The 25,796-nt window shown below is 37.3% G+C and overlaps 1 protein-coding gene across 1 annotated transcript; it reads left to right on the forward strand.

Annotated features, from left to right (window-relative positions):
* Positions 1-1,032: 1,032 nt before the first annotated feature.
* tyro3 (TYRO3 protein tyrosine kinase) lies at positions 1,033-23,603 on the forward strand. The gene is made up of 19 exons (XM_056256118.1): positions 1,033-1,338; positions 3,704-3,887; positions 9,460-9,560; positions 9,670-9,840; positions 12,317-12,403; positions 12,625-12,740; positions 13,411-13,591; positions 14,979-15,121; positions 16,886-17,024; positions 17,235-17,361; positions 17,685-17,779; positions 17,868-17,963; positions 18,675-18,755; positions 18,870-18,962; positions 19,342-19,463; positions 19,574-19,683; positions 19,811-19,970; positions 22,089-22,225; positions 23,167-23,603. Exons 1-19 carry the CDS (start codon positions 1,281-1,283, stop codon positions 23,585-23,587), a joined length of 2,622 nt encoding a protein of 873 aa, XP_056112093.1. The 5' UTR covers positions 1,033-1,280; the 3' UTR covers positions 23,588-23,603.
* Positions 23,604-25,796: the final 2,193 nt, after the last annotated feature.

Genomic DNA, 25,796 nt, shown 5'->3' on the forward strand with positions numbered 1-25,796 from the left:
TGGTTTTCTATTTTAATGTAGCCTACTTTAAAATATAATTTATTTCTGTAATGCAAGACTGAATTTTCAACAGCCATTACTCCAGTCTTCAGTGTCAGAGGATCCTTCAGAAATCCCCCCAATATGCTGATTTATTATCAATGTTGGAAACAGTTGTGCTGCTTAATATTTTTTAACATCTCAAACGGGTCAGATACTTTTTTAGGATTCTTTGATAAATAAAATAAAATAAAAACAGAATTATTATTTATTTAAAATATGAATCTTTTGTAACAATATACACTACCGTTTAAACGTTTGGGGTCAGTAATTTTTTTCTTTGTTTTTTGGAAAGAAATTAATACTTTTGTTCAGCAAGGATGTGTTAAATTGATTAAAAAAAGTGATAGTAAAGACTTATATTGTTCTGAATGATCATGTGACGCTGAAGACTGGAGTAATGGCTGATGAAAATTCATCATGCATCACATCAAATTCATTTTGCATTACAGAAATAAATTATATTTTAAAGTATAAAGTATTAAACTAGAAAACCATTATTTTAAATTGTAATAATATTTCACAATATTACTGTTTTTTTCTGTATTTTTGATCAAATAAAGGCAGGCTTGATAAGCATGAGAGACTTCTATCTATCTATCTATCTATCTATCTATCTATCTATCTATCTATCTATCTATCTATCTATCTATCTATCTATCTATCTATCTATCTATCTATCTATCTATCTATCTATCTATCATATCTAGTCTTTACTACTACAACATATAATATTTTTAAAAATAACCTGTATAAAAGCAATTATTTAACTTGGCAAAAAGCATGCCGTCTTCATAATATAATACACGTGAAAACACATTCCTTTCAGCTTCAAAAAGTTTGAAACCCCCTGCTGTAAATTACAAGTTGAGGTTTTGTGCCGGATTGACGTGCAGTGTGGCCACGTGACCTACAGGGGGCGCTTATTCCCGACTCCTCGACTCCTCAGATGTTTCCTGCTGTTTTTCGAAATCGAGCTACTTACTTGACTTGAACGATGATCACCGCGTTCTCACGAGCTCTGAAGATTTATCAAAACAATGAGAAGAATGCCATTTATACCGGGTTAACTACCGAAACATGATGTATTAAATGCAAGAGGGTGATTTTGAAGTTGAAGCCTCTGTGAAGTCTATGAATATAATGGGATTTACGAACACCTAGTTAATTCATTAATCAGCGCTGTTCAAACTTTCTCAAGGTGAAGGAGAAAACTCAGCTCTTTAACAGAAGATGTTATAATGGGGCTTTCTCTTTGGATCCTGCTCTTGTTACTGCACTTCAATGAGGGAATTCACGGTAAGTTTGTTGAACTAATCGCAGAGTTTGTGAACGCAGTGTTTCATTAAACTCATCAGTGTTTGTGTGTTGACGTGGACACAATGTTTCGAGATAAACATCGATGTAAATGTAAATGGGACGTTTATTATTAACTCAAGCAGAAAATTCTAATAATCCTCTTTCATAATCTTTCGCATAATAATAATAGGCTACCTAATTTTGTGATATCCCGTGGATAGACAGCATTTGTGATTACAGATTTAAACTAATGGAGCCCGAACGTGTTTAAACCAATTCAGCATCTCTGGTTTTGTTATTGTTGTGGTCGAGTGCGATCAAATATTTTTTATATTTTATCCTGGATTGCAGGCTGAGAAGGAACTTGATGTCGTGTTCTAAAAAAAAATAGTACTTTTTTTCAGTTAAATTAAAGAGCCACAGTTGGTATCATTATTTAACCAAATAAACTTTTGAAGTGGTATTCAAATAATGCTAAAAAAAAAGCAGCCATTTAGTGCCTCTATTATTCTGTTACTGCTGATTGAAGCAGTGTCATGATAGACAGACAGACAGGTATGGGGATGGGTACGGGTTCACCGAATTCTGACCCCGCCAAAGTATTGCAAAAAGAACCGATACTAATACCGGATCGATAAGCAGTATCGGTAAGAGTAGTAGCTAATGCCGTTAAAACCTTAACGATATAGGCTACCCATCCCTAGACACTATGCTATTGATTTTAGAGTTAGGCTACATCATAAACAGGATACTGTAGTTTCCTCATTTACCTCTTTCCTGGGGAATGAATGTGATGTTTGATGCAGATGTTCTGGCCAGCTGTGTGTTGTTGTCAGTCACAGTAGATCTTTCAGACATCTGCAGCATGCGTGACGTCTGCTGTCCACAATCAGAGCTTGCACACTGACAGAGATGCCAGAAACGGTCACAATAGACGTCTTAGAAAAATACACAAAAGCCCGTTGAAGGAAATATGAAACTTATTTGCAAATTTTTGGGGTGTAGTTTACCCATTGCTCATGTCTTGTTTTGTTCTGTTTTTTTGTTGTTGTGGTTGTTGTCTGTCTGTCTGTCTATTTTTTTTTTTTTTTTTTGATAGACAACGTTTAGAGGCAAAAAGCTACAAACAAAGCATGTGATGTAAATTAGTGTGTTTGTTAATTAAGAAAACACTATGCAGTTACAATATAATGTGAAAAGTTTGGGTGCACCGACTCGATAGATAGATAGATAGATGGATAGATAGATGATAGATGGATAGATAGATAGATAGATAGATAGATAGATAGATAGATAGATAGATAGATAGATAGATACTGTAGTAGATAGATAGATAGATAGATAGATAGATACTGTAGTAGATAGATAGATAGATAGATAGATAGATAGATAGATACTGTAGTAGATAGACAGACAGACAGACAGAAGTTTAAAAGATAGACAGATAGAAGTTGAATTTTTATGAAATTCATATGCACAATTTACATTTGCACATTTACATCAATATTTTTTTTCCTTGTAGAGAAGTGTACAGTTTTTTCTCTCTCAATGGATGCATAAGATTTCCTGAAAAAAAAAAAAATTACCATCACAGATTTTTATAATAATAATAATTTAGTAATAATAATAACCTTAGACCTTTCTAATAATTTATAGTTCTAGGCACCCTGCATGCTAACAGGTCCCCTGCAATTCTCCGTAAAATACTTTTCTGCTTATTTAACACGTTACAAAGTCAAATTCTAGCTTCCGGCCAAACGGCCATACGCAGTCTACTTGCACCTAATGCGCAACTTGTGACGTCGGAAGTAGCGCAGTGCATCATGGCGGAGTGTCAGCAGTATGTCGCATTACTCGCATAAGTCGACTTAGACTTAAGTCGAATCCGTATGTTTGTTTGGCCAGAAGCTAGTTATTTTACTTTACAAAGTTTTAAATATGGATATTTTTCTTACACAAACTCATCGCTTCGCTTTAGAAGGCCTTTGTTAACCCCCCGGAGCCGTGTGGAGTTCGTTATGATGGATAGATGCACTTTTATGGACTTTAAAACAGAAAATGTGATTTTTACTCAATTTAGTGGACTGAAAAGATCCCGTAGAGTAAATTACATTGTATCACTCGAACCTGGGCGAATTGTGTGCCAGTCACAGAGTTAACAAAGCTTATTGACAATTTAAAACGTTATCATCATCCAACATGATGGTATATAGGCTTTCCAACTAACGTAAATCTATTTTTATAGTATAGAAGAATAATAGTAGTAAGTTTATCTCTGTTACACATGTCCCGCAAAATCACATCTGCTGTCCTGCAACAGAGCAACAACCAAATGGTAACCCTAGTCAAATTGTGTGTCCTCTAGGGGTACGGTTCACCAAAAACCCTTCCAACCAAACGGTGACACAGGGTAACATGGCTCGTCTGGGCTGTGCTTTTGAGGGTTTGAGTGAACCTGAGATCATCTGGATGAAGGATGGAGAGAAGATCTACAGCACTGATCAGATGTACATCACACTGGATGCACATCACTGGGAGACCTTCCACAGGTAGGACGGTGTGAACCTGGAACTGTGCCCTAGTCCCTGATGTTGTTCAGAATTGTTTTTGCCAGTGGTCAGAAATTAAACATAACTGGTTGAAACTATTTGCAGGGAAGAACTGAAACCTCAGACAGTATGAAGGGGATGTTGAAACTGATTAAAATATATTGTCATATGATATGCCAAATCTCAGATTTGATAGTGTGCAATTATCAAGGTTGTTTACTAAGGCAAATGCCACTATCAGTACTGTTTCTAAAACTAGTGTTAGAGATTTGAACACATTACACACATAAAGTATGTCTTGTTGAGAAAAGGTGTGCCAAGTGATCAGGTTTTTTATGCCAGGCAGGCAATAAAACACATTCAAAATCCAATAGATGTACATTAAAGGTAGGGTAGGAAATTGCAGACTGGCTAGCAATAGCAAGCTAGCTTTGAAAGCATGAGATCCCGCCCTCTCTTTATAGCTTCTCCAAAGCCACGCCTCATTCAAAACACATGAACACACACAGCCAGAGCAGAGTCTGCAAAGTGTCACTAGACGAGTCTCAAAGCACATCATATTACAATAACAGGGCTTAAAGTATTCCGGCACCGTGCCGGATCTCCGGCGTGCGGCCGTGAGGAAAAAATGATTATTTTCGCATGCGATTCATTTTTGTCCAGCTAACGTGTTAAAATATTTAAGCAATTAACGCAGCATCCATTCTTTCTGTCATCCTTTAGCTAGGGTTATGATCACGCTTTTATTCACGCAAATGCTTTAAACCACTCATGCCCGACAAGACAAAAGAGAACGCGCTTTCAGTGAATGTCTTCCTGACGTGCGCGCGCACACACACACACACACGAGACGCACAGAAAGACGCGCGCCAGTATCGAGTTCTCTTTCGCGCTTGAACGAACAATAACACACACATTTATGCCAAAATGTCAGTTTTGTCGAGTATCCTCACAAGCACAGTCTTAAATGAGTTAAATACAATCTTAAATGGAAGTAAATAGTAGTGAGAGAATGAGAGGCGTGAGATCCTGTCAGCAGCGGCAGATCTTAAAGTGACAGGAGCCATTAATTCTGTCTGTCAGTAAAGTTAACCTAAAGAACAGAGAGAACAGAGAAAATTACTAACTGCCCTCGACTAAAGAACGCTTGTAGCTTAGATAAGGATTAATCTATATTTCATTTAAAATGTATGTGTGGACTGTTTTATAACCTTATTCAATTTCTGTATGGTACAGGTAAATGACATTTATTATGGGTTTAAGTGAGGATTGTTTTAAGTTCACTTAAATTAAAGGTTTTTATATTTTTTGAAGCCTAATGTTTAAAATTTGGGGGGAAATCATTTTCATCGAGACATCAGTAGATATAATATGAGTGATACTGGCTTTCATTCAGAAAAAGACGGCATTAAGATACAGCTGTAATACTTGAAAATAAATGGTGCCATTGAAGATAAGTTCATCAACCCCCCCCCCCCCCCCTCCAAAAAAAAAGTTCAGGCTCAGAAATTTTTTTCACTTTAACCCCTGCAATAATAATGAACATGCGCAACTTAAAGTGCTCTTGTACTACCGGACTGCTGCAGATTCATTTCACCATTGATAGTGTTGACATCTGAGTTCGAGGGCATGAACAGCTCCAGGTAGAACATCACGGGTTACCATCCTGTAATTTCGGTTACGAGATGGCGTGAACGCGGCATAAGCTCATTGTTTTGGTTCAGGAGGAACTGTAAAAGGCGGCTGCTGTTTGTTTGTGGCGCTCGATGACTGTCTGTCTAGCATGAACCGCGCTGATGACGTGTGATGTCTGCGTGACCAGGGTAAGCAAAGGTATGGAAGTACATGTTGACAGGCAGGTAGGACATCCTATCATTGTATTCGGACCGAATGCAATGATTGGACGAACATTTATGGGTCCTGTGTCTTCCACGGAAGATACATGTGCATTTTAATATTTAGACCACTTCTTATATGGATTGCTATCAGGATGTGAAGAGAGTTTCAATCAGTTAAAATTGTTTTAAAAAAAATTTGCCTACCCTATCTTTAAAGGAGGGGCTGGAGCCGTATAGACACCAGAATGTCATAACAGAGACTTGTGGGTAGACTAAAAGGGAGCTTATCCAGTTATCATGACTGTGGCCTTGAGGTTGTGGTTCAGTGTCTCTATCAGTATCATTTTTTATCATCACAGTGTGGGCGCAGAGCTTAAACACCAGGGCCCGTATTCCTAAAGAATCTTAATGTAAAAAGTAGCTCCTAGTGACAAAATTCTAAGAAAATTCTTAGAAATGTGGGCGTTTACTCTTAAAATTAAAGAAAAAATCCTAGTAAAGAAAAAAGTAATTCAGAAAGCATCTTAACCCTTAAAAGAGGTCTTAAGGTCAAAATTGTTAGGAGTATGGATGAGGACTTTTAAGAGGCTTAAGAGTTTCTTTAGCAGAGGAGAAAATGACAGAACGATGAAGAGGGAGAAGAAATGTGATGCAGACAATAGATGACGACAGTGAGTTAATAAGACGCTATAGATGAGATTGTGCAGTGATCATGTTTGTGACTGATCTTATTAGAGACACGCTAATATCTCCGACACAGCGCAGGAATGCCATAACGCCAGAAATGATCACTACATTAAGATATTTGGCAAATGGGAAAATACAATAAAGCAATAGTGATTTGGGTCTGTGACAACCTTCTGTAAGCAGTGATCACACAAACATTACAGCACTTTCAGAACCTCTTATTGTGTCGCAGTTCATTTAGTTTCCACTGGACATTCCCACCTTGCAGGCTCAAAAAACTGTATTTATGAATATAGCAGGCTTCCCTGGTGCGCACAAGCAGGGGAATGAACCGTTAATAATGTGCGCTATAAGCTCCCACGTCCGCTTCTCGCTCCATGCTGTGACACCCTGCCCGAATTTTCCTTTAAGGACGGCCTAGTGTTCATCCACTAACTCGGCTAACAGTTAACACGGTTCTTCTGACCAGTCAGGCTTTCTCGTCTTTCTTGTTTTTTAATCCATGTTTTCAAAACAAACATTCAAACCACCACTTAAATAGACAGCAATCAGTGTAATTGGAAAGAGTGGAACAATTTTTATCATTCTAAGCCAATCAAATTAACAGCAAGGTAAAAAAAAAGATTTATATACATAAATATAATGTGCGTGTGTGTGTGTGTGTGTGTGTGAGTAAACTCTATACTTAAAATGGCTCTTTTTTTCCTTCTTGGACAACCAACCAATCACAGTCTTCAAAAGATTGTGTCATACATAGCAACGGGGTCAGCCCCGCCTCCTCACTAAGATGAGAGTTTTTGTCTTTTCCTAACTCAGAGTTGCTCTCAGATCGGTCCCGAATCACTCTTAAGCTAAGACTCCTACGTAAAAGTTTTTAAGCTAAATTAAGAGTTTTCTAAAAGGATTCTTAGATTCTTTAGGAATACGGGCCCAGAACAGTTGTTTGTGCTTTTTTTTTGTTGGATTTCACTGTAACTCCAAAATCATATGATCACATTCATTACTGTCTGTAAAAGACACCAAGGTGAATACACTTTACCAAGGACTTCTTTAATCAAGTCTAAAATGTTTGTTACTGTAGCCAGTCTCTGACCTTCAGAGTTATACAAAAATATTTTCAACCGTTAGTAAGTTAATTCTTGAGCACAATATGAAATTGGATGTGAATACTATGTTTTGTGAGCGAACCGTGTGCCAGGTTCTTGTTTATTGATTCCTGAACTTAACCAGGATAGTTTAGGATATACTACCATTCAAAAGTTTGGGGGCAGTAATACTTTGTTTTATAAGAAATTATATTCAGCAGGGATTTATTAAATTGATCAGAAGTGACAGTAAAGACACTTTCAATGTTTCTATTCATAGTAGAAATGAAAAAAAGCTCAAAAATATTAAGGAGCTCAACTGTTTTCACAACTGTTATTAATATTGTTAATTATTGATGATAAGAAATGTTTCTTGAGCAGCAAATCAGCATATTAGAATGATTTCTGATGGATCGTTCGTGTGACACTGAAGACTGGAGTAATGATGCTGTAAATTCAGATTTGCATCACTGGAATAAATTACATTTTCGAATATGCTTAAATGGAAAACAGAGAAAACATTCACATGAAGACCACAATAAATAAATACAGATAGGCCATATAAATCAAAATGTATAAAACTAAAACTCACAAACAGTGTCACACACATAGCAACCTTTGGAGATCATTTACCGCTTTCTGTTGAGCAGTCAGGTAAATGTATCCCCTATAATGCAGATGTAATGCAGACATTAGTAACATGAGCTTGTTTTACTGAACGCTGTCAAGGCTGATAATCTCTTTGCACGTGTCGTGACGCAGACCGGTTGCCTAGATCTGTTTTAGGCCATTCTTAGACTAAACACAGTTTGGTATGGGTGGAAATTTGCTTTTGAAAGTGCTGCCTTGCTGTAAGATTAGGCTAAAAAGAGGATAACAAACGGTAGAGAGAGAAACTGGCTTAGTGAATTATATAGACGTCACGGTTTCCTCACTGCATGCCATGCTGCCTGCATAATCTATAAATGACTAATTTCACCTGGTCAGTTGTAAACAAATGTATACGTCATGCATTTCTGTTATGTGAATGCAATTCATGGCGCTGTTTGCGCAACTGACCTTTGTCTACATAAATCTTAGCACTCTTAGACTGAATGGCTCTCTTCTAGTTGTAAAACTTTGAGACTGATGTGTCATTATTCCATGATCATTATTACACAAAGTTTGGGGATTTGCTACTTTTCTTAGTCTTATGTCATGTCAAGTCAAATTACATTTGTTTATATAGCACTTTATACAAATACAGATTGTTTCAAAGCAGCATCGCGGTAATAGACAGGAATATAAGAGTAATAAGGTTTTTCAATTATGAAAGGAATAAAATTTCAGCTGTAAAACAGCTCTAAAAAGATAATAGTCATTATTCAGCTCAGTTTAGTTAAAAAAAACAATGTGAATGTTGCAAATATGTGAACATTTGCATTTGAGCTTGAGGCACATTTGTTGAGCAGTGTTGGGGAAAGTTAGTGTTTAAAAGTAATGCTGTACAATATTGCGTTACTCCCTAAAAAAAATTCCTAAATATTGTGTTATTCCCTAAAAAAGTAGGCCTATCTAAACTACTTAATTTCAAGTTACTTTTTTGGAAAGTAATGCGTTACGTTACTTCTACATTACTTTTTCTAATATTTCATCGTGTTTTCACAGCTCGCACAGCGCCTCTGCACTTACTCTCGATTTCTCTCAACATGGGGACGGGAGAGGTGTCAGGCAATTCATGGGAAAACAAAGTAACTTCCGTTACTTGTTTGAAAAAGTAACTCAGATATTTTGTTGTAACTAGTTACTTGAAAAAAAGCAATCATTACTTTTTCTCATGTTACTTGTAATGCGACCCGGCCCCAACAGTAAATGTTATCTTGGTTTCCATCAACAGGAGAGTGTGTAAATGACACAATTTTCATTTATGGTTCGATTTAACCCTTTGAAGAGTGTCTAATCTGAGTGTTTCTTTGTCTTCAGTGTGAAATCCGTGCAGCAGCAAGATGCCGGGAAGTACTGGTGTGAAGTTGAATATCACGGCACGATCATTTCCTCTGAGCCTGCTTGGATCGCAGTAGAAGGTATGTCATTTTCTTCTTCTGAATCCTTCTAGTAGTGTATTTTTCAGATCATATCTTGTTCCTTTAATGCAAATATTACACTTTTTGCCTCTTACTGCTCATATTTTAGGTGTGCCTCATTTTGTGGAGGAACAAGAGGATGTAGCTATATTTGCAGGGGAGCCGTTCAACTTGACGTGTGCTGCATCAGGTCCTCCAGAACCTGTGGTGGTGTTGTGGTGGCTGGGAGACCAACAGAAGGGTGATTTCATGCCCTCCCCCTCAGTTCTCTTTGTTAAAGGTGAGAGACACCAAGGGCCTGGCCCAATACCCACACTTGGGGTCTTTGCATTCGACCACTTGTCTACTTGCATGACATCTTTCTGGTATTTGGCCCAAGTGTTCAAGTGGGCGCGAAGACCGCAATTGTGTGTAGAACTTTTGATTAGCCGATGGGACACACTTACAACATAGTGTTATTAAAATGCAAGTATTGTAAGTAAGTTTTATTTACACATTTTGATTACTATCCACTTTAAGGGGGCTTTCACACTGGGCACGTTTGGTGTGGTCCGAGAGCGACTGTTCCCGATCCCGCAGCGTTGGTCTGGTTTCACTCATTAGATTCTGTAAAATCCTGGTGCATTTGTGCTCATCTTACGTCATCACAAACGTGCACTGCAATATATTGTGTTTTGCATTAATTTCATGCTATTATGCGCAGCAGAGTGAACGACACTTGGGTTTGCTGTATGTGCTTCACATGAAGGCGGCTTTCTACAGCTTGCAAACAGACTCTTTTGAGGAGACCGTGGATTGCGAGCTATTCATTTGAGCTCTGATTGAACTCACTCTGCATGATGACACTAAAATAAAGTATCCCCTGCAGGCGCTTTGTTGTATTAGTGACGTCATCATCAGCTAAAAGGCATGCGCAGGTTACTTTACTTCCTGAACAAGTGCGAGTTGCTTTCACATTCCCAGCTTCCCAATGGTATTTGAGATTGGCATTGATTTTGGCATTTTGTTTGATTATAGTATTCAGAATATAATGTGACACAAAAACAAGTATATACTGTTTTGTCACACTACACAACTACCTGAGCTACTCTTACGCTACTGTAAATTTAGTTAAGTTAGTTACTCCCCAATACTTCTCCTCTATTAGATAACTCTCCTCTATTAAATATTCCATGAACGTTTGTTTGCTCACAACAGCAAACAGTTAATGATTCAGTAATATATGAATCACATTATGAAACATCATGTGAAACATCTAAGATTCCTATATCCTCTTTCAAATCTTCTGTGAGATGGCAGATATTAGTTATTAGGCAGATAAAATGTATAACTGTTGCTTTCAGTGGATTGGGTGAGTTTGCAGATAGGGGAACTGAGTGATGTTTCCAGTGGGGCAAGTTTGTGCTTACATGTAAATAGTGTAAAATTGCATAGAGTTGTGAGCAACCGGGTGACTGGGTATTTTTGGTCTCATTTGAACTATCAAAGTGATTTGTTTTTCTCAAACCCTTACAGTTTTTTGACAGAACCAACAAAATATATTTTTGACGAAAATACATTTTGATATGTATGTTAGAGGTGTCTGATACGTTGTTTAAATTTCTCATCATGTTCTTGTGGAGAAAAAGCCTCCTGTTACTGGATAATGTCTAGGCCAGTTTCCCGCCTTGCCTTTACTTTTTGTAACTGGATCTCTTGTTCTGTGAGGGAATGCATTATAGTAATCAATGCTGCCAGTGTGGTAAAGCCCAGTAAAGTAAACTTTCCATTTTAACAGCCTATGCTTAGAAATCATTGAGTCATTAAGTCTGTGTCATGTGTTCCTATTATCAGCAACAGAAATGAGTTTGTGACTCACTCAGAGTTGAAAACTGTTTTTCTGCTCTGTCATTATATAAAACAATGTGACAGCTGTCATGTCCTTGTTCATGAGGCGAGATGAGACATGAGGATGTTTTTTGTCTATTCTCTTTGATTTATAAAAAAAATCTTTCTGATTCACTTTTTTTTTTTGCAATTTACTTTGAACATTTCATAAATATATGAAATAATAAATATATATATTTATATATACATTTTTGGGTGAACTATATTTTAATGGATTTTTTTATTTATATGGAAATATGATTTTTTTTTTTAAATGAAATTATACTCTAAAAAATATCTAAAACTGCCAGTACATGGCAGTAAATGTCTAAATGTGTATAAGTAATTGAGTCAGTCATTCATTCGATTCATTCAAATGGTTGATTCTTCAGGAATTAAGTAAATGGCTCTTTTTATGAATGGGACATTGAATCATTGGTTCACCCGATTGATTTGCTCACGATTGATTCATTTATTGACGATAGATTCACCAGATTGATTCTATAGGCTATACACACATTACACAGTGAGTTTTTGCCCTGCTTAATGTACGTCACCAATCAACTGTATGAAATATAAGATTAACTGTATGTATGTACTAATATTAATATATATATATATATACACAATATACATAATCATATTTTGTATATTTAAAATATATAAAATATAATATATTAGTATTTTAAACTATATTTATTTTAATAGTCATAAAAACGATGTTATTTGTTTTAATGCAAATATTTACTCCCTTTTTTCCCCTTTAGATTGTAAGGTGAAATGTTCTTGACATGCTTCATGATATTTCTCCCATTTAATATGCATTTTTGCAAACTTATTTTCAGGTGAAGCACTGACTACAGCGATATGTTTTTTATTTGCTCAACCAGGTGTGAATGACAGTATAAAGTTTTACTGTGAGGCCAAGAACGCTCGAGGCATCTCCGTGTCACGCACGGGCACAGTGTACATTAAAGGTGAGACATACCAGTGTTTTTTACTTCCCACTCACACAACCTTTATTGCTGTAGTTCGGCATAATTGCATTCAAAATTAAAAAATAGTTGTTGGTTTTTGGTTTTGACAGTAATCCATCATAAACAGGCATCCATACAAATACAACCACAAAAGGCTTGTAGAAAGATAAATTTATGTTGTTGTTATAATGTGTTTCTTTAAATGTGATTGTTATGTGCAGTCCGTCCTGATTCCCCCCGGGATGTCAAGGTACATCATGTGTCTGATCTTAATATAACCGTAACATGGAGTCCAGGTTTCACAGGGCACTCACAGCTTTCCACCTGCACTATACAGGTATGCTACTACATAGTATTTGACATTATTGCATTCCTTTTTCTGTTCATTTCCTCGTGTTCTTCCTATGGCCGTACAGTCTTAGTGCTTGGTTGTTAAAGGAATAGTTCACCCCGAAATGAAAATAATTGATTTACCCTCTTGTCATTCCAAACCCGTATGACTTTTCTCTTCCTGTGTAACACATGGCAGATGTTAGGAACAGGAAAAAATGTTTTACGTTGCTCACAGGTCGTATGGTCTACTTTTAACCAGACCCTCACTACATCTGGGCCAGTTGCATAAACTTAGCCACTATGTTAAGACTGTGTCTTAAGAACTAATTTGATTAACTAGAAATTAGTCTAGAACAACTAGAAAGAGGTAATCAGTCTTACTTTTCTGATTCAAATTAGACCGATCTACCTTTTTTATGTAACTGACTTTAAAAAGTTAGCACCAGTCTTGAAAAAAATAATTATATGACTAACTTTTAAGACTAGTCTAGGCAGTTTATGCAACCGGCCAGAAGAGCAAGTCACGCTGCTCTCTTGAGAAGATATTTTGCATGTAAACAATTTTAGAAATCTCTTTAAAAAAGAGTTAGCAAATGTAGTTTCTATCTAAATTCTCAGGATTCAAATCTGTAAACTTAAACAAAAATGAATATCTGCCTGTAATCCATTTCTAGGTGTCAAAGGGATCTGGAAAGAAGGTGAAACTTCCTGATCTGGATGTTGTGGTTCCTCCCTTCCAGCATGTGTTTGGGGAGCTCCACAGTTACTCAAATTACAGTGTGAGAATCCGGTGTGATAATGAGGTGGGCTCTTCCCCCTTCTCTCCCTGGGTGGACTTTCACACTCCAGAGGCAGGTATGTGAAACTTTAGATAAGGTAATGATGCTATGTATGCATGTGGTTTCATTCTATTAGTCAAATTAACATAAATGGCTTTTTAGCTTGAACTTCATTGCTGTTGATGAAATTACAGGCATTTGCATTCATGCATTTTGGCCAGACACTTTTATCCAAAGCAGCTTACATTGTATTTAAAGTAAACATTTGATCAGCTCTTGCATTCCCTAGGAATCGAACCCATGACCTTGGCATAGCTAGTTCCATGCTCTACTATTAGTAGACTGTTAGCTTAGGGTTCAGGTTAGTAGAATAAGTTGAAATGTACTTGCGAAGTTCATTATAGTCAGTCGAATGTCTGTTGGGGAGGATCAAAATAAAGTGTTAGCAGATATTAAGCAGACAGTCTACTAATACTCTAATCAATGACTGCTAGTTCACATGTAATTGAATTTACTAATAGGTAGTAGAATGACTAAAGTGGACTATCGGAATAAAGTGTTACCACTTTTTATTTTATTTATTTTTTTACTTTTTTCATGTGGAATTTGATATGGTCATCCCATACTATCTGTCTGTATGAAGAGTGTTGAGGTACAAACAAAGAGAGGAAGGAAGGAAGGAGCTTTTGTAGAATCCAGATCCATCTCAAAAGAAGCTTGTTCTCTACAACATACATCACTAAATGACTTGGTTTGGATCAAGGAAGGCTAATTAAAGATGACATTTAATTCCAAACTGTGCTAGTTCAAAGTTCTGTGAAGGACAGTCATGAGCGACTAACGTTTTTAAAATACGTTTTAAAAATAAAACCGTTTGCCGTTCTAACCAAAGTTTTGGTGGGTTGGAAGTAAACAAACAGCCCAGAGAGCGGGTTCTGGCCAGATGCCTAGGGCAAGGGGGTTTGGAAGGGGAGGAGCTGATGGATGGGTTTGAGGAGCAGAAGGGGTTTCTGAAGTTGTCCCTGTTTGTATGTTTGTAAACTGGTAGCACTGGCTGCAGTCCAGTAGATTCCAGGCTGAGTGGTACAATGCGCCATTGTGCGTGTCCCCAATCCATATCAATGCACTGCTGCCACATACAGAGTCCAATATTCTGCCACCTACTGGCCAAAGCAGTCATTGGAACTATTTGAAATGGATTTGGTTTACTTGCGCTTTTTTTATTTTTCATTTTTATCCACTATAAATAAGAGTGTATTATACTCCTCCCCTCTTAAAATCCATTCCACAGATTCCAGAGGTTTTTTCTCCTCTAAATCATTAGGAAAAAATGTGAACAAATTCCATCTGGGCCTGGCTGTGACATCATTTATTGTCGTGCAGAGGCGCTTGACACGTACTTTTGTCTGTACACTGGCAATTATTGCTCCCTTTTTTACTGTTTTCATATCTTTCATACACAGCACCATCAGCAGCTCCAAAGAACTTTACCTTTGAACTCAGCGAGCAGCAGCTCACTCTGTCCTGGGCGGCACTGGAACAGGAGGAGCTTTGTGGAAGGTTACTGGCATATAAAGTGCAGTGGAACCAGGGAGGAGAGAATCAGGTACATCATTATAAAGGAAGACACACTTACAGTGGAAATTTCGCAACACTGACACTGTTATTGACCTGAACTGATTCAACACTGAGTCTGTATTGAGCTGGATAATGACATTATTGTCTTCTGTAGAGGTGCTTTACAACTGAAAATTAAGTTGTTTCCAGACTGATGAATTTTGGAACATTTCACACCAAGAACAATAATGTTCAGTTTATTGTAAGCACATGCTGCAGTTATGTCGTCTGCCACTTGAAATACCCAGCTTTTTAAAGCAGGATGGATTCTGATTGGCTGTCAATTTTTTTTTTTTAATCCTTCTCCTGTGTCGTTATCATTACAGTTGTGGTGGAGTCTCGACTATTCATATAGAATTAGAATGATTATTAAAACTTTAGTTATCGTTACAGTTATTGTCTTTAGTGTGAACTGGCCTTAACTGTTCCAGTTTATTGGAAAGTTTACTGCTTCGAAATTATCTGTATTGTATAAAGAACTATCTAAATAAATGCGACTTTACTTGAAATATGCTTGATCATGTAAATAATTATTAATCTTTTTCCTGTTACTGATAAGAGTAAAGAGAGCTACACTAACCACCCTTAAAGGGATAGTTCACCCAAAAAAAAACTCACCCTTGTGTTGTTCCAGACCCTTAAAGGGATAGTTCACTTTGAAATTAATTTTTGGTATGTTTTAGCTTACCTCAAGGGCATCCAAGATGTAGGTGTCTTTGTTTCCGCAGTAGTTTCAATTTTGATATTTTTAGGTCAAACCGTTCTTGTCTGTCAGTCATATAATGCAGGTCTATGGTCACCACCTCAAAGAGCATGCACAGAGAAGTCCAAATTAAACATGATTTAATGACTCGTAAATGTAAGTACACATTGATGGCCTAAGACACGACGCTTCTGTCTTTTCCGGCAAGCGCGTCACTCATACGTCAGAAAAATTAAACGTCACTCATACAATTGTTTTATTATTATTATTTTTTAATTGTTTTCTTTTACGACGGTTTAAACATCCCGGATAAGCGCAAATTAGTACCATTTTAATTAGCCGTCTTACCTACAATCTCTGTTCTGTGTAAACAATGAGTGACGTACACGCGCGAGAGATCACTTCCGGCGCTTGGCGGAAAAGACCGAAGCGCCCGTGCCCTCAGATCACTTGGACGTGGCTGTGTTTACAAGAGGTAAAAACGATATAAATACTGTTCGTTTTCTCACACAAACCGCTCGTTTCGTGTCTTAGGCCATCAATGTGTACTTACATTTACGAGTCATTAAATCATGTTTAATTTGGACTTCTCTCTGCATGCTCTTTGAGGTGGTGACCATAGACCTGCATTATATGACTGACAGACAAGAACGGTTTGACCTAAAAATATCAAAATTGAAACTACTGCGGAAACAAAGACACCTACATCTTGGATGCCCTTGAGGTAAGCTAAAACATACTAAAAATTAATTTCAAAGTGAACTATCCCTTTAAGAATTTCACTCATCTTTGGAACACAAATTAATATATTTTTAATAAAATCTGATCGATTACTGTACCTCCATTGACAGCTATGCAACTGACACTTTGACGTTTCAAAAAGATGTCATAAAACTAATCTAACTAAACAAAACACAACCGTGTCTCTTCAGAAAATGTGGACTAAACCACTCAATTCATATGGAATAGTTTTCCGATCTCTTAATCAACTTTTTGAAGCATAAATGTCTGAGCCTTAATGCATATAATTTATGATTTCTGTCTCTATAGGATCCCTTACTGTTTAAGGACAACATTGCCCGTCTCTCGGGTGCTGGGCGATTCTTTAACGCCACCTTCCAGGTTGCTGCGTGCACAAACGCAGGATGTGGCCCATGGAGTCAGCCTGTTCTTGTGATGCCCGTGTCAGGTTTGTTCACTCTCATTGGTGTCCACCTCCTGCCTCTTTGAAATCAGGATTTCTGCAGTCACTGCAGCTTTTTTTGTGACAGCATTTTCTCATAATGCAGCGCTCTAATAGCCTGTGTGTGTTCATTCGCTGCTCATTATGCAGGAATGGCGTAGCGTCAGGCACTTTTGAGCAGAAGTGGTGATTAACACTCTCGTTGTGTCCTTTCAGCCACGCAGGCTCAGACCCAGAGGGGCCACATATGGGTAGGGCTTCTTTTCGGCCTTCTTGTGGCCACCATGGTGGGACTCCTGTTGATTGTACTGGTACGCAACAGAGGCAAAGAGACCCAGTTTGGGTATGTGTTTACTTATGTTTTTACATTATTACACCCTATTTGCTGCCCAAACCACACATTTTGTCTGAGCTAGGACTGAAATCTGGTCTCTTAGACTGTGATCTGTCCTTTCACAGTCGAGTTTGGATCAACTATGCTCAAAATCAATGAAGACTGGACATACAGTTTGTAGTCCAGGAACTTGGTCCATTTTTTCAGTTCCATTCATGAAGTAGTTTGTGTGTTTTGCTTTTGTTGGGCAGTTTGGGTTTAGATGAATTTCCAAAATGTCTTTTAAAACAGTGAAATATGGGTCATTTTGTCACATTTTGGTTTGTTTTCAGGTCTGCATTCGCAGCTCCAGGAACAGAAGTTCCGGTTTCCTTTACAGCTGCCAGGTCCTTCAACAGGCAGTTCCCTGAGCTCCCCGAAACCACATGTAAGTACACGCATGACTGCACCATCATTGACATCCTACAGTACTTGTTTTACAGGATATTATGAATATTGACTCTGTATCCCTCTAGTGGACAGTCTAGGAATCAACAGTGATTTGAAGGCCAAGTTACAGGATGTTCTCATCTCTGAAAGGCTCTTAACTCTGGGACGAATGCTTGGAAAAGGTACATTATGACCCAGATGCTCATTTTAGTCTCTTTTTGTTGGGACGAGACCTAAAGTGATCTACTTTGTGTACCAGTGATCTAAATGATTGAAAGAATATATGCTGTCTTAAACCTCACAGTCCTTTATGATACTTTTCTGCATCTCAGAAGAATAAAATTCTTAAAGTCCCCCTGTATTCAATTATTTTATCCCTTAAAACTCATCTTTGATCACCAAAATGACATATTTAAATGTTTTTTTTCCTTGAAAAAAATGTCTTCGTGCCTTAAAATAGCTTGAGTGTAACTCTACATCCTTGCCTCATTTAGTATATGTGGTTCTATGAATTTTCAAATTAGCCCCGCCTCCACTCACTCACACCAGCTCAGTGATCCACTCATTGACGATCACACGTTGACGTGATTGGTTACAAGGTAGTTTGTGACGTCAGAAACATCAGTGATTTCAAACCGTGTTTTTGAGACTGTCTTTGGTTCTGCAGTTTTAAGGAGAAAATACTCAGTAATGGTGTTGACACATGAATTTGCACATGGTTTTTCTTAAAGCATATTAAAGACACCAAATAGACTTATGAACAACCTTAATAACTTGATTTTTACCACAGGGGGACTTTAAAATTGATTATACTAACACAGTATACAGGGATCACAGTTTTTACCTTTAAAAACTATGTTCATTGCTGTCAAAATAATAATATTGTTTTCTAGGTGAGTTTGGCTCTGTGAGAGAAGCTTTTCTCAAATCGGAGAATAACTCTGGGCAGAAGGTTGCGGTGAAAGTCCTAAAAAGTAAGTGTACATCTAAAATGATTAGTTCAATAAACAGTTGGATGCCTGTGGACCATGGTATTGGTGTTGTCATTGTTTCTGTGCATTCATGCTTCTCTCTCTGTGCTCTTACAGCTGACATTAACTCATCCAGTGACATTGAGCAATGTCTGAAAGAGGCTGCCTATATGAAAGACTTCCATCATCCCAATGTCATTCCGCTTGTTGGTTAGTGGACACATTTTCCTTGCTAGGCTTTGGCTCAGAATCTATTTGCTTTAACATCCCTTATGAAAATACAAATAAAACCAAAAAAACATGGTTACTATAGTTAAACCATGGTAACCACAAATTAACCATGGTTTTGCTACACTAACCATAGTTTAACCATGGAATTTGTAGTAAAACTGTGGTTATACAATGGTTACTAGACTTTTTTCACAATAAAACCATGGTTAATTTTTGTAAGGGATATGGGATAAATTCACATCAAGCCTAATCAGTGAAGTGAAGTCAATGGAGGTCCTTTCCATTTCGACGTGGATATTATCAAGCAGGACTCATTTGAAGATGTTACTTCAACATGGTTGTGAATTCGCTCCCACAGGTGTGAGTTTGCACAGGAGAGCCCAGCAGCGGTTACCTGTTCCTATGGTGATCCTGCCCTTTATGAAACATGGAGATCTCCACACATTTCTTCTCATGTCACGTCTCGGAGATGAACCGTTTGTACGTTCTTCCTGTCACTTCCTCGCACACACACGCAGCAACTGTACATCAGATTTATTTGGTCCATTCCTCCATGTAAATGTTTGTTGATGTCTCTTGTTTTTTTGTAGACCCTCTCTCAGCAGATTCTTATCCAGTTCATGCTGGATATTGCTCGAGGGATGGAGTATCTGAGCAACAAAAACATCATCCATCGGGATTTGGCTGCTCGTAACTGCATGTGAGTTTGTCTTAAGTCAGCTCTATGTAAAAGGAACATGATTTACTGATCATATTGAATGGGCATGTAAACTATCCAAATGATGAGTAACCTTTTATGTTTCCCTCAAATGAATCTTCAATTTTAGGTTGAATGAAAATATGAGCGTGTGTGTAGCAGATTTTGGTCTCTCAAAGAAAATCTACAGCGGCGACTACTATAGACAAGGGTCTGTCTCTAAGTTGCCTGTGAAGTGGATCGCTTTGGAAAGCCTGGCAGACAATGTCTACACAACACAGAGTGATGTGGTAATAAATACTGTTTTATCTCATACATGATTTCTTTAATATTACTAGGTGAGATGATGTATTGTACTGTAAGTAATGTATAATGTACAACCCGAATTCCGGAAAAGTTGGGATGTTTTTTAAATTTGAATAAAATGAAAACTATAAGACTTTCAAATCACATGAGCCAATATTTTATTCACAATAGAACATAGATAACATAACAAATGTTTAAACAGAAATTTTACACTTTTATCCACTAAATGAGCTCATTTCAAATTTGATGCCTGCTACAGGTCTCAAAATAGTTGGGACGGGGGCAACAAATGGTTGAAAAAGCAAAAAAATTTGAAAGGATTCAGGTGGGAGAACATCTAGCAACTAATTAAGTTCATTTATATCAGGTCTGTAACATGATTAGCTATAAAAGGGATGTCTTAGAGAGGTAGAGTCTCTCAGAAGTAAAGATGGGCAGAGGCTCTCCAGTCTGTGAAAGAGTGCGTAAAAAGATTGTGGAACACTTTAAAAACAATGTTCCTCAACGTCAAATTGCAAAGGCTTTGCAAATCTCATCATCTACGGTGCACAACATCATCAAAAGATTCAGAGAAACTGGAGAAATCTCTGTGCGTAAGGGACAAGGCCGAAGACCTTTATTGGATGCCCGTGGTCTTCGGGCCCTCAGACGACACTGCATAACTCATCGGCATGATTGTGTGAATGACATTATTAAATGGGCCCAGGAATACTTCCAGAAACCACTGTCGGTAAACACAATCCGCCGTGCCATCTGCAGATGCCAACTAAAGCTCTATCATGCAAAAAGGAAGCCATATGTGAACATGGTCCAGAAGCGCCGTCGTGTCCTGTGGGCCAAGGCTCATTTAAAATGGACTATTTCAAAGTGGAAAAGTATTCTATGGTCCGACGAGTTCAAATTTGACATTCTTGTTGGAAATCACGGACGCCGTGTCCTCCGGGCAAAAGAAGAGGGAGACCTTCCATCGTGTTTTCATTGTTCAGTTCAAAAGCCAGCATCTCTGATGGTATGGGGGTGCATAAGTGCATACGGTATGGGCAGCTTGCATGTTTTGGAAGGCACTATGAAAGCTGAAAGCTATATAAAGGTTATAGAGCAACATATGCTCCCCTCCAGACGACGTCTATTTCAGGGAAGGCCTTGTGTATTTCAGCAGGACAATGCAAAACCACATACTGCAGCTATTACAACTGCATGGCTACATTGTAGAAGAGTCCGGGTGTTGAATTGGCCTGCCTGCAGTCCAGATCTTTCACCTATAGAGAACATTTGGCGCATCATTAAACGAAAAATGCGTCAAAGACGACCACGAACACTTCAGCAGCTGGAAACCTATATAAGGCAAGAATGGGACCAAATTCCAACACCAAAACTCCAGACACTCATAAACTCGATGCCCAGACGTCTTCAAACTGTTTTGAAAAGAAGAGGAGATGTTACCCCATGGTAAACGTGCCCCCGTCCCAACTATTTTGAGACCTGTAGCAGGCATCAAATTTGAAATGGGGTCATTTATTGGATAAAAGTATAAATTTTCTCAGTTTAAACATTTATGTAATCTATGTTCTATTGTGAATAAAATATTGGCTCATGTGATTTGAAAGTCGTATAATTTTCATTTTATTCAAATTTAAAAAAACGTCCCAACTTTTCCGGAATTCGGGTTGTACAGTTATCTTATCATTACTGCAGAATAAACCCTGATAGGGTGAGCCAGACCCCAATGGGAAGCAACATGGTTATTTACTTCATAAATAAATGAACATGACATATTGATTTAAATTGAAATAATTGTATTATGAGAGACTGACAAGACCACATTGTTAAATGAGACATATCTAGCACAGATATGTAGAAACAACCAGTTTCTTGGAATCGGGACAGTCAGTTATACAGTTTAGTGGTCATTATATAAAAATATTTGACCACAAAGGGCTCAAACAGAATCTAGTAACCCAGAGAGTCATGTAATATGTACATTAAAATCACACAATTTCTGAAAACAGAAATGCTTATAATTTTTTTTTTTTTTTTTACTGGGTTTAAAACATAGCCCTTCACTGTTACTGTTCCTGGTACTGATGGGCTGTTTTTTTTAGTGGGCATTTGGTGTGACGATGTGGGAGATCATGACTAGAGGTCAAACGCCTTACCCAGGGGTGGAGAACTCAGAAATCTACGAGTATCTTATCAAAGGAGAAAGACTCAAGCAGCCTCCAGATTGCCCTGGTGACATGTAAGTTTTAATTGTTGTATTGATTTTATAATATATAATATACAATTTCTTAACTACATTCATTTGTAAAAAAGGCATCTATTTGATCAAAGTCTGCATTTATTTGATACAGTAAATATAGAAAAGACGGTAATATTATGAAATACTACTACCGGTATATGCATTTATTAAATAGAAATCCTTTATAGCATTATAAATGTCTTCACTGTCAATTGTCATCAATATAACGCATCCTTGATTAAATGCTTGATTTTTTTATCTTACCACTAATGTCTGAGGGGTATCATTGTTTCCACAAAAATGTTAAGCAGTAAAACTGATTTTAACATTAATAAAAATAATAGTGTTTCTTGAGCAGCAAATCAGCATATTAGAATGATTTCTGAAGGATCATGTGACACTGAAGACTGGAGTAATGATGCTGAAAATTCAGCTTTGACATCACAGGAATAAATTACATTTTTAAATATATTAAAATAGAAAAACTAATTTGCAGCTACTGTAAAGCTGAATTTTCAGCATCATTACTCCAGTCTTCAGTGTCACATGATCCTTCAGAAATCATTCTAATATGCGCCTAACTTGGTGTGTAAAAACATTTCTTATTACTATCAATGTTGAAAACGAAAATCAAGATTCAAGATTCTTTGATGATGATAATAATAGAAAGTTCAAAAGAAACGCATTTATTTGAAATAAAAATCTTTTGTAATGTCTTTACTGTCAGTTTTTATCAATTTAATGCATCCTTGCTGAATAAATTATATTATATATATATATATACAGTGTAAAAAAAATATATATATATTTTTTTAAAATAAATCTTACTGACCACAAAAGTTTGAACATTGAGCATTTAATACTAAAGTTGCACAACTCTCATTTGATTGCAGCAGTTTTAGAGATTCATTCTGCTATTGTCCGTATTTTCTCACTTCCAGTTATGAAATCATGCACAGCTGTTGGTCTCCTGTCCCAAAGTGCCGTCCTAGTTTCCAACACCTCATTGACCAGTTGGAGCTCTTGTGGGCGAAGCTGAATCCAGCTCCTGTAAAAGAGCCGTTGCTGTATGTGAACCTGGAGGAAGAGGATGGAGAACAGGCCTCTGGCCCGGGCGCAGATGTCGGGACCCGTAGTAGTGAGGATCCCTCTTGGGGAGTTCCGTGGCAGTGTGCAGGAATAGAGGAAGACGAAAAGGACTGGCTAATGGTGTCATCGGGAGCTGCTTTTGCTATTGGTGGAGACTACAGATACATCATCGGCCCACGCGGCGGCGGCATTGATGAAGAGAGCAGGCGCTCTGATGATGGCCTGTCGGAGGATATCAGGGACGAGGAAGAGGACATCATCATTAACGTGTGATTTGTGTTGCCCCCCCCCCCCCCCCCCCCATGCTTACATAATCCCGTAGGTAATGATTGCACAAGTTGTAAAGACTTTTGTAAAAGAACAGTGAAAAGCCATTCCTGAGTTGTTTTACTGGTGAAATTCCAGGAATAATACTTAACATGAAGAAATGTTATCTATGCTAACTCTTGAGGCGTGACGTGGACATACAATCAGCTGCTAATACTTTTAGAAACATGATTTGACATGTTTATTTCAATGGTAATTATTAATTATGAGTGTTTCAACAAATGCAATTTTTAGAGTCATATCTGTGATTTATGAAGTGTAAAATGTTATTGTTAATCCTTGTGAATATATGTGTCTTTGCTGGTATATTTCCGGCATTATTTGTGCGTTTTGTACATGTGAAGTGTCAATCACGTCCTGGGACTCACATATGTGGTGCCTTTTGTTTTATAACAGTTCCTGCACATTTGTTACATTGCATGAAGAAATTCCTTTGGATTTAAAATGCATGCTATGACATAAGCTCAGACTGTCGGTTTTTATACTTGTACTTAAATGAATGTTCCGGGTTAAATAGCCTACTGATTAAACTGCACGCTGTATGATTGCTAAATTATTTCTATGAAACAGTGTTTTTGCAGCAGGGAATCCCTGAAAGATTTATCATCTGTGTCACTGCTGAATAATTATGCAGAAAACATTGCCATAGATAATCATTTTGACATAATCATCATAGATGATTAGCATCAATTTACATAGAACAATTGTACTATAGACCTCCATTTTACACAAGTTACTGTCAACACGTTTTTTTTGCGGGATTACAGTATTTTCTGTGGTTGTTTCATTTAAACCGGAATATTACGCTTTACCTGTACAGCAAACCCTCATTAGAGCATTTTGAAGGTGGGATATCAAGGGACTTTTGGTTTTATTAAGTGCAAGTTTCATTTTCCTTTTATTATGCAGCACAGATTGAGCCTGTTTTTGCTAATTGTGTTTTTGAACCTGTTGTGTGAAAAATATCTTCAGTGTTTGTTTTTAAAATCAGAAGCCTTTGTATTTCACTTCATCAGTGTATGGCTGACACTCAGTTTTGGAGTGTTAGATCATGTAACAAACATTGTCATATGTATTGTGGATAAATCTGACACATCATTCAGTGTTATTAACTCTTGTAAAGGGCTGTCTGCTTATCTCAAATCAATGAAATGGGCAAAGATGATGATGTTTGCATGTGAAATACCTACCATGAAGATAAAACTTTATTCCAGGGAATTACAACAGAAGCCGTGACAGGCCAAAATGGTTTTATTATGGTTAGAGCTATACAGAGTTCAACAGAGTAAGCAAAATGAGTATAAATAGGAAGAATTTTGCTCAGAAATAGCAATGTCTGAGCTCTATGTGTTGATCATTTGGGTGGTGCTTACAACTGTTGTTTTCCATTTTATTTCAGAAACTGTAAATAAAACATCTACTCTAGACCTAAAAATCATCAGAGTTGAAGTTTATTGGGGATGTGGCTTTAAAGGACAAAGTGAAATCAATATAGCATGTAATCACAAAAATATAAAATATTTAACAATACAATAATATTACATATTTTTGAAAATGCTCTTTGAATCAAATCCTTATATCCTTGGCATGTGTACATGATTGATAATTAAATCATAATTTGAAAACGCCTCTAATGAGAACTACTGAAAACTCTCTTAATCAGCTAAGAGCCAACTGAATCAAATGTCAGTTTATCCAGTAATTAGACACTTACTTTTCATATTAGTAATAGTGAAATTTCATTTGCAATGAATGTTTTTTTTTTAGATGGTCTGTGCTGCTGTCACCTTTTCCTTCTGCAATGCACCAAATACAAGTGTTCTCTTCAGGTCAGCAAAAGACAGAGACAAAAAGGAAATAGACAGGACATGTAACACATGCCTCGTTGTTGGGCTTTGTTAAACCCCTTCAACCATTATACAATTGCCTGTCCTCTGAGAACGAAAACAAGTAACGTCAGACCAACGAGTGGAGAGCATGTTCAATGGAGCATTGTAATAAATAAAGCTTTTGACGGCAGAGCACTGAAAGAAAGGGTTTGGCATCACCATGAACAAAACTCCCTTTGTCTCAAAATCCGCGTGTATGTTTCTTAGGATGAATATATGATGCATCTTTGGCTCTGTGCCGCGCTGTTCCAAATCAGACGTAAAAT

The sequence above is a fragment of the Rhinichthys klamathensis genome, unplaced genomic scaffold (genome assembly GCF_029890125.1).
Source record: "Rhinichthys klamathensis goyatoka isolate OS25496 unplaced genomic scaffold, OSU_Roscu_1.1 h1tg000123l_1, whole genome shotgun sequence".
NCBI classification, from domain to species: domain Eukaryota; kingdom Metazoa; phylum Chordata; class Actinopteri; order Cypriniformes; family Leuciscidae; genus Rhinichthys; species Rhinichthys klamathensis.

Coding starts and splice junctions, on each gene's coding strand:
- tyro3 (XM_056256118.1), top strand. CDS start 1,281: ATGGGGCTTTCTCTTTGGATCCTGCTCTTGTTACTGCACTTCAATGAG. Junction 3,888..9,459: donor CACTGGGAGACCTTCCACAG/GTAGGACGGTGT, acceptor CTTTGTCTTCAG/TGTGAAATCCGTGCAGCAGC. Junction 19,684..19,810: donor TTGGCTGCTCGTAACTGCAT/GTGAGTTTGTCT, acceptor CTTCAATTTTAG/GTTGAATGAAAATATGAGCG.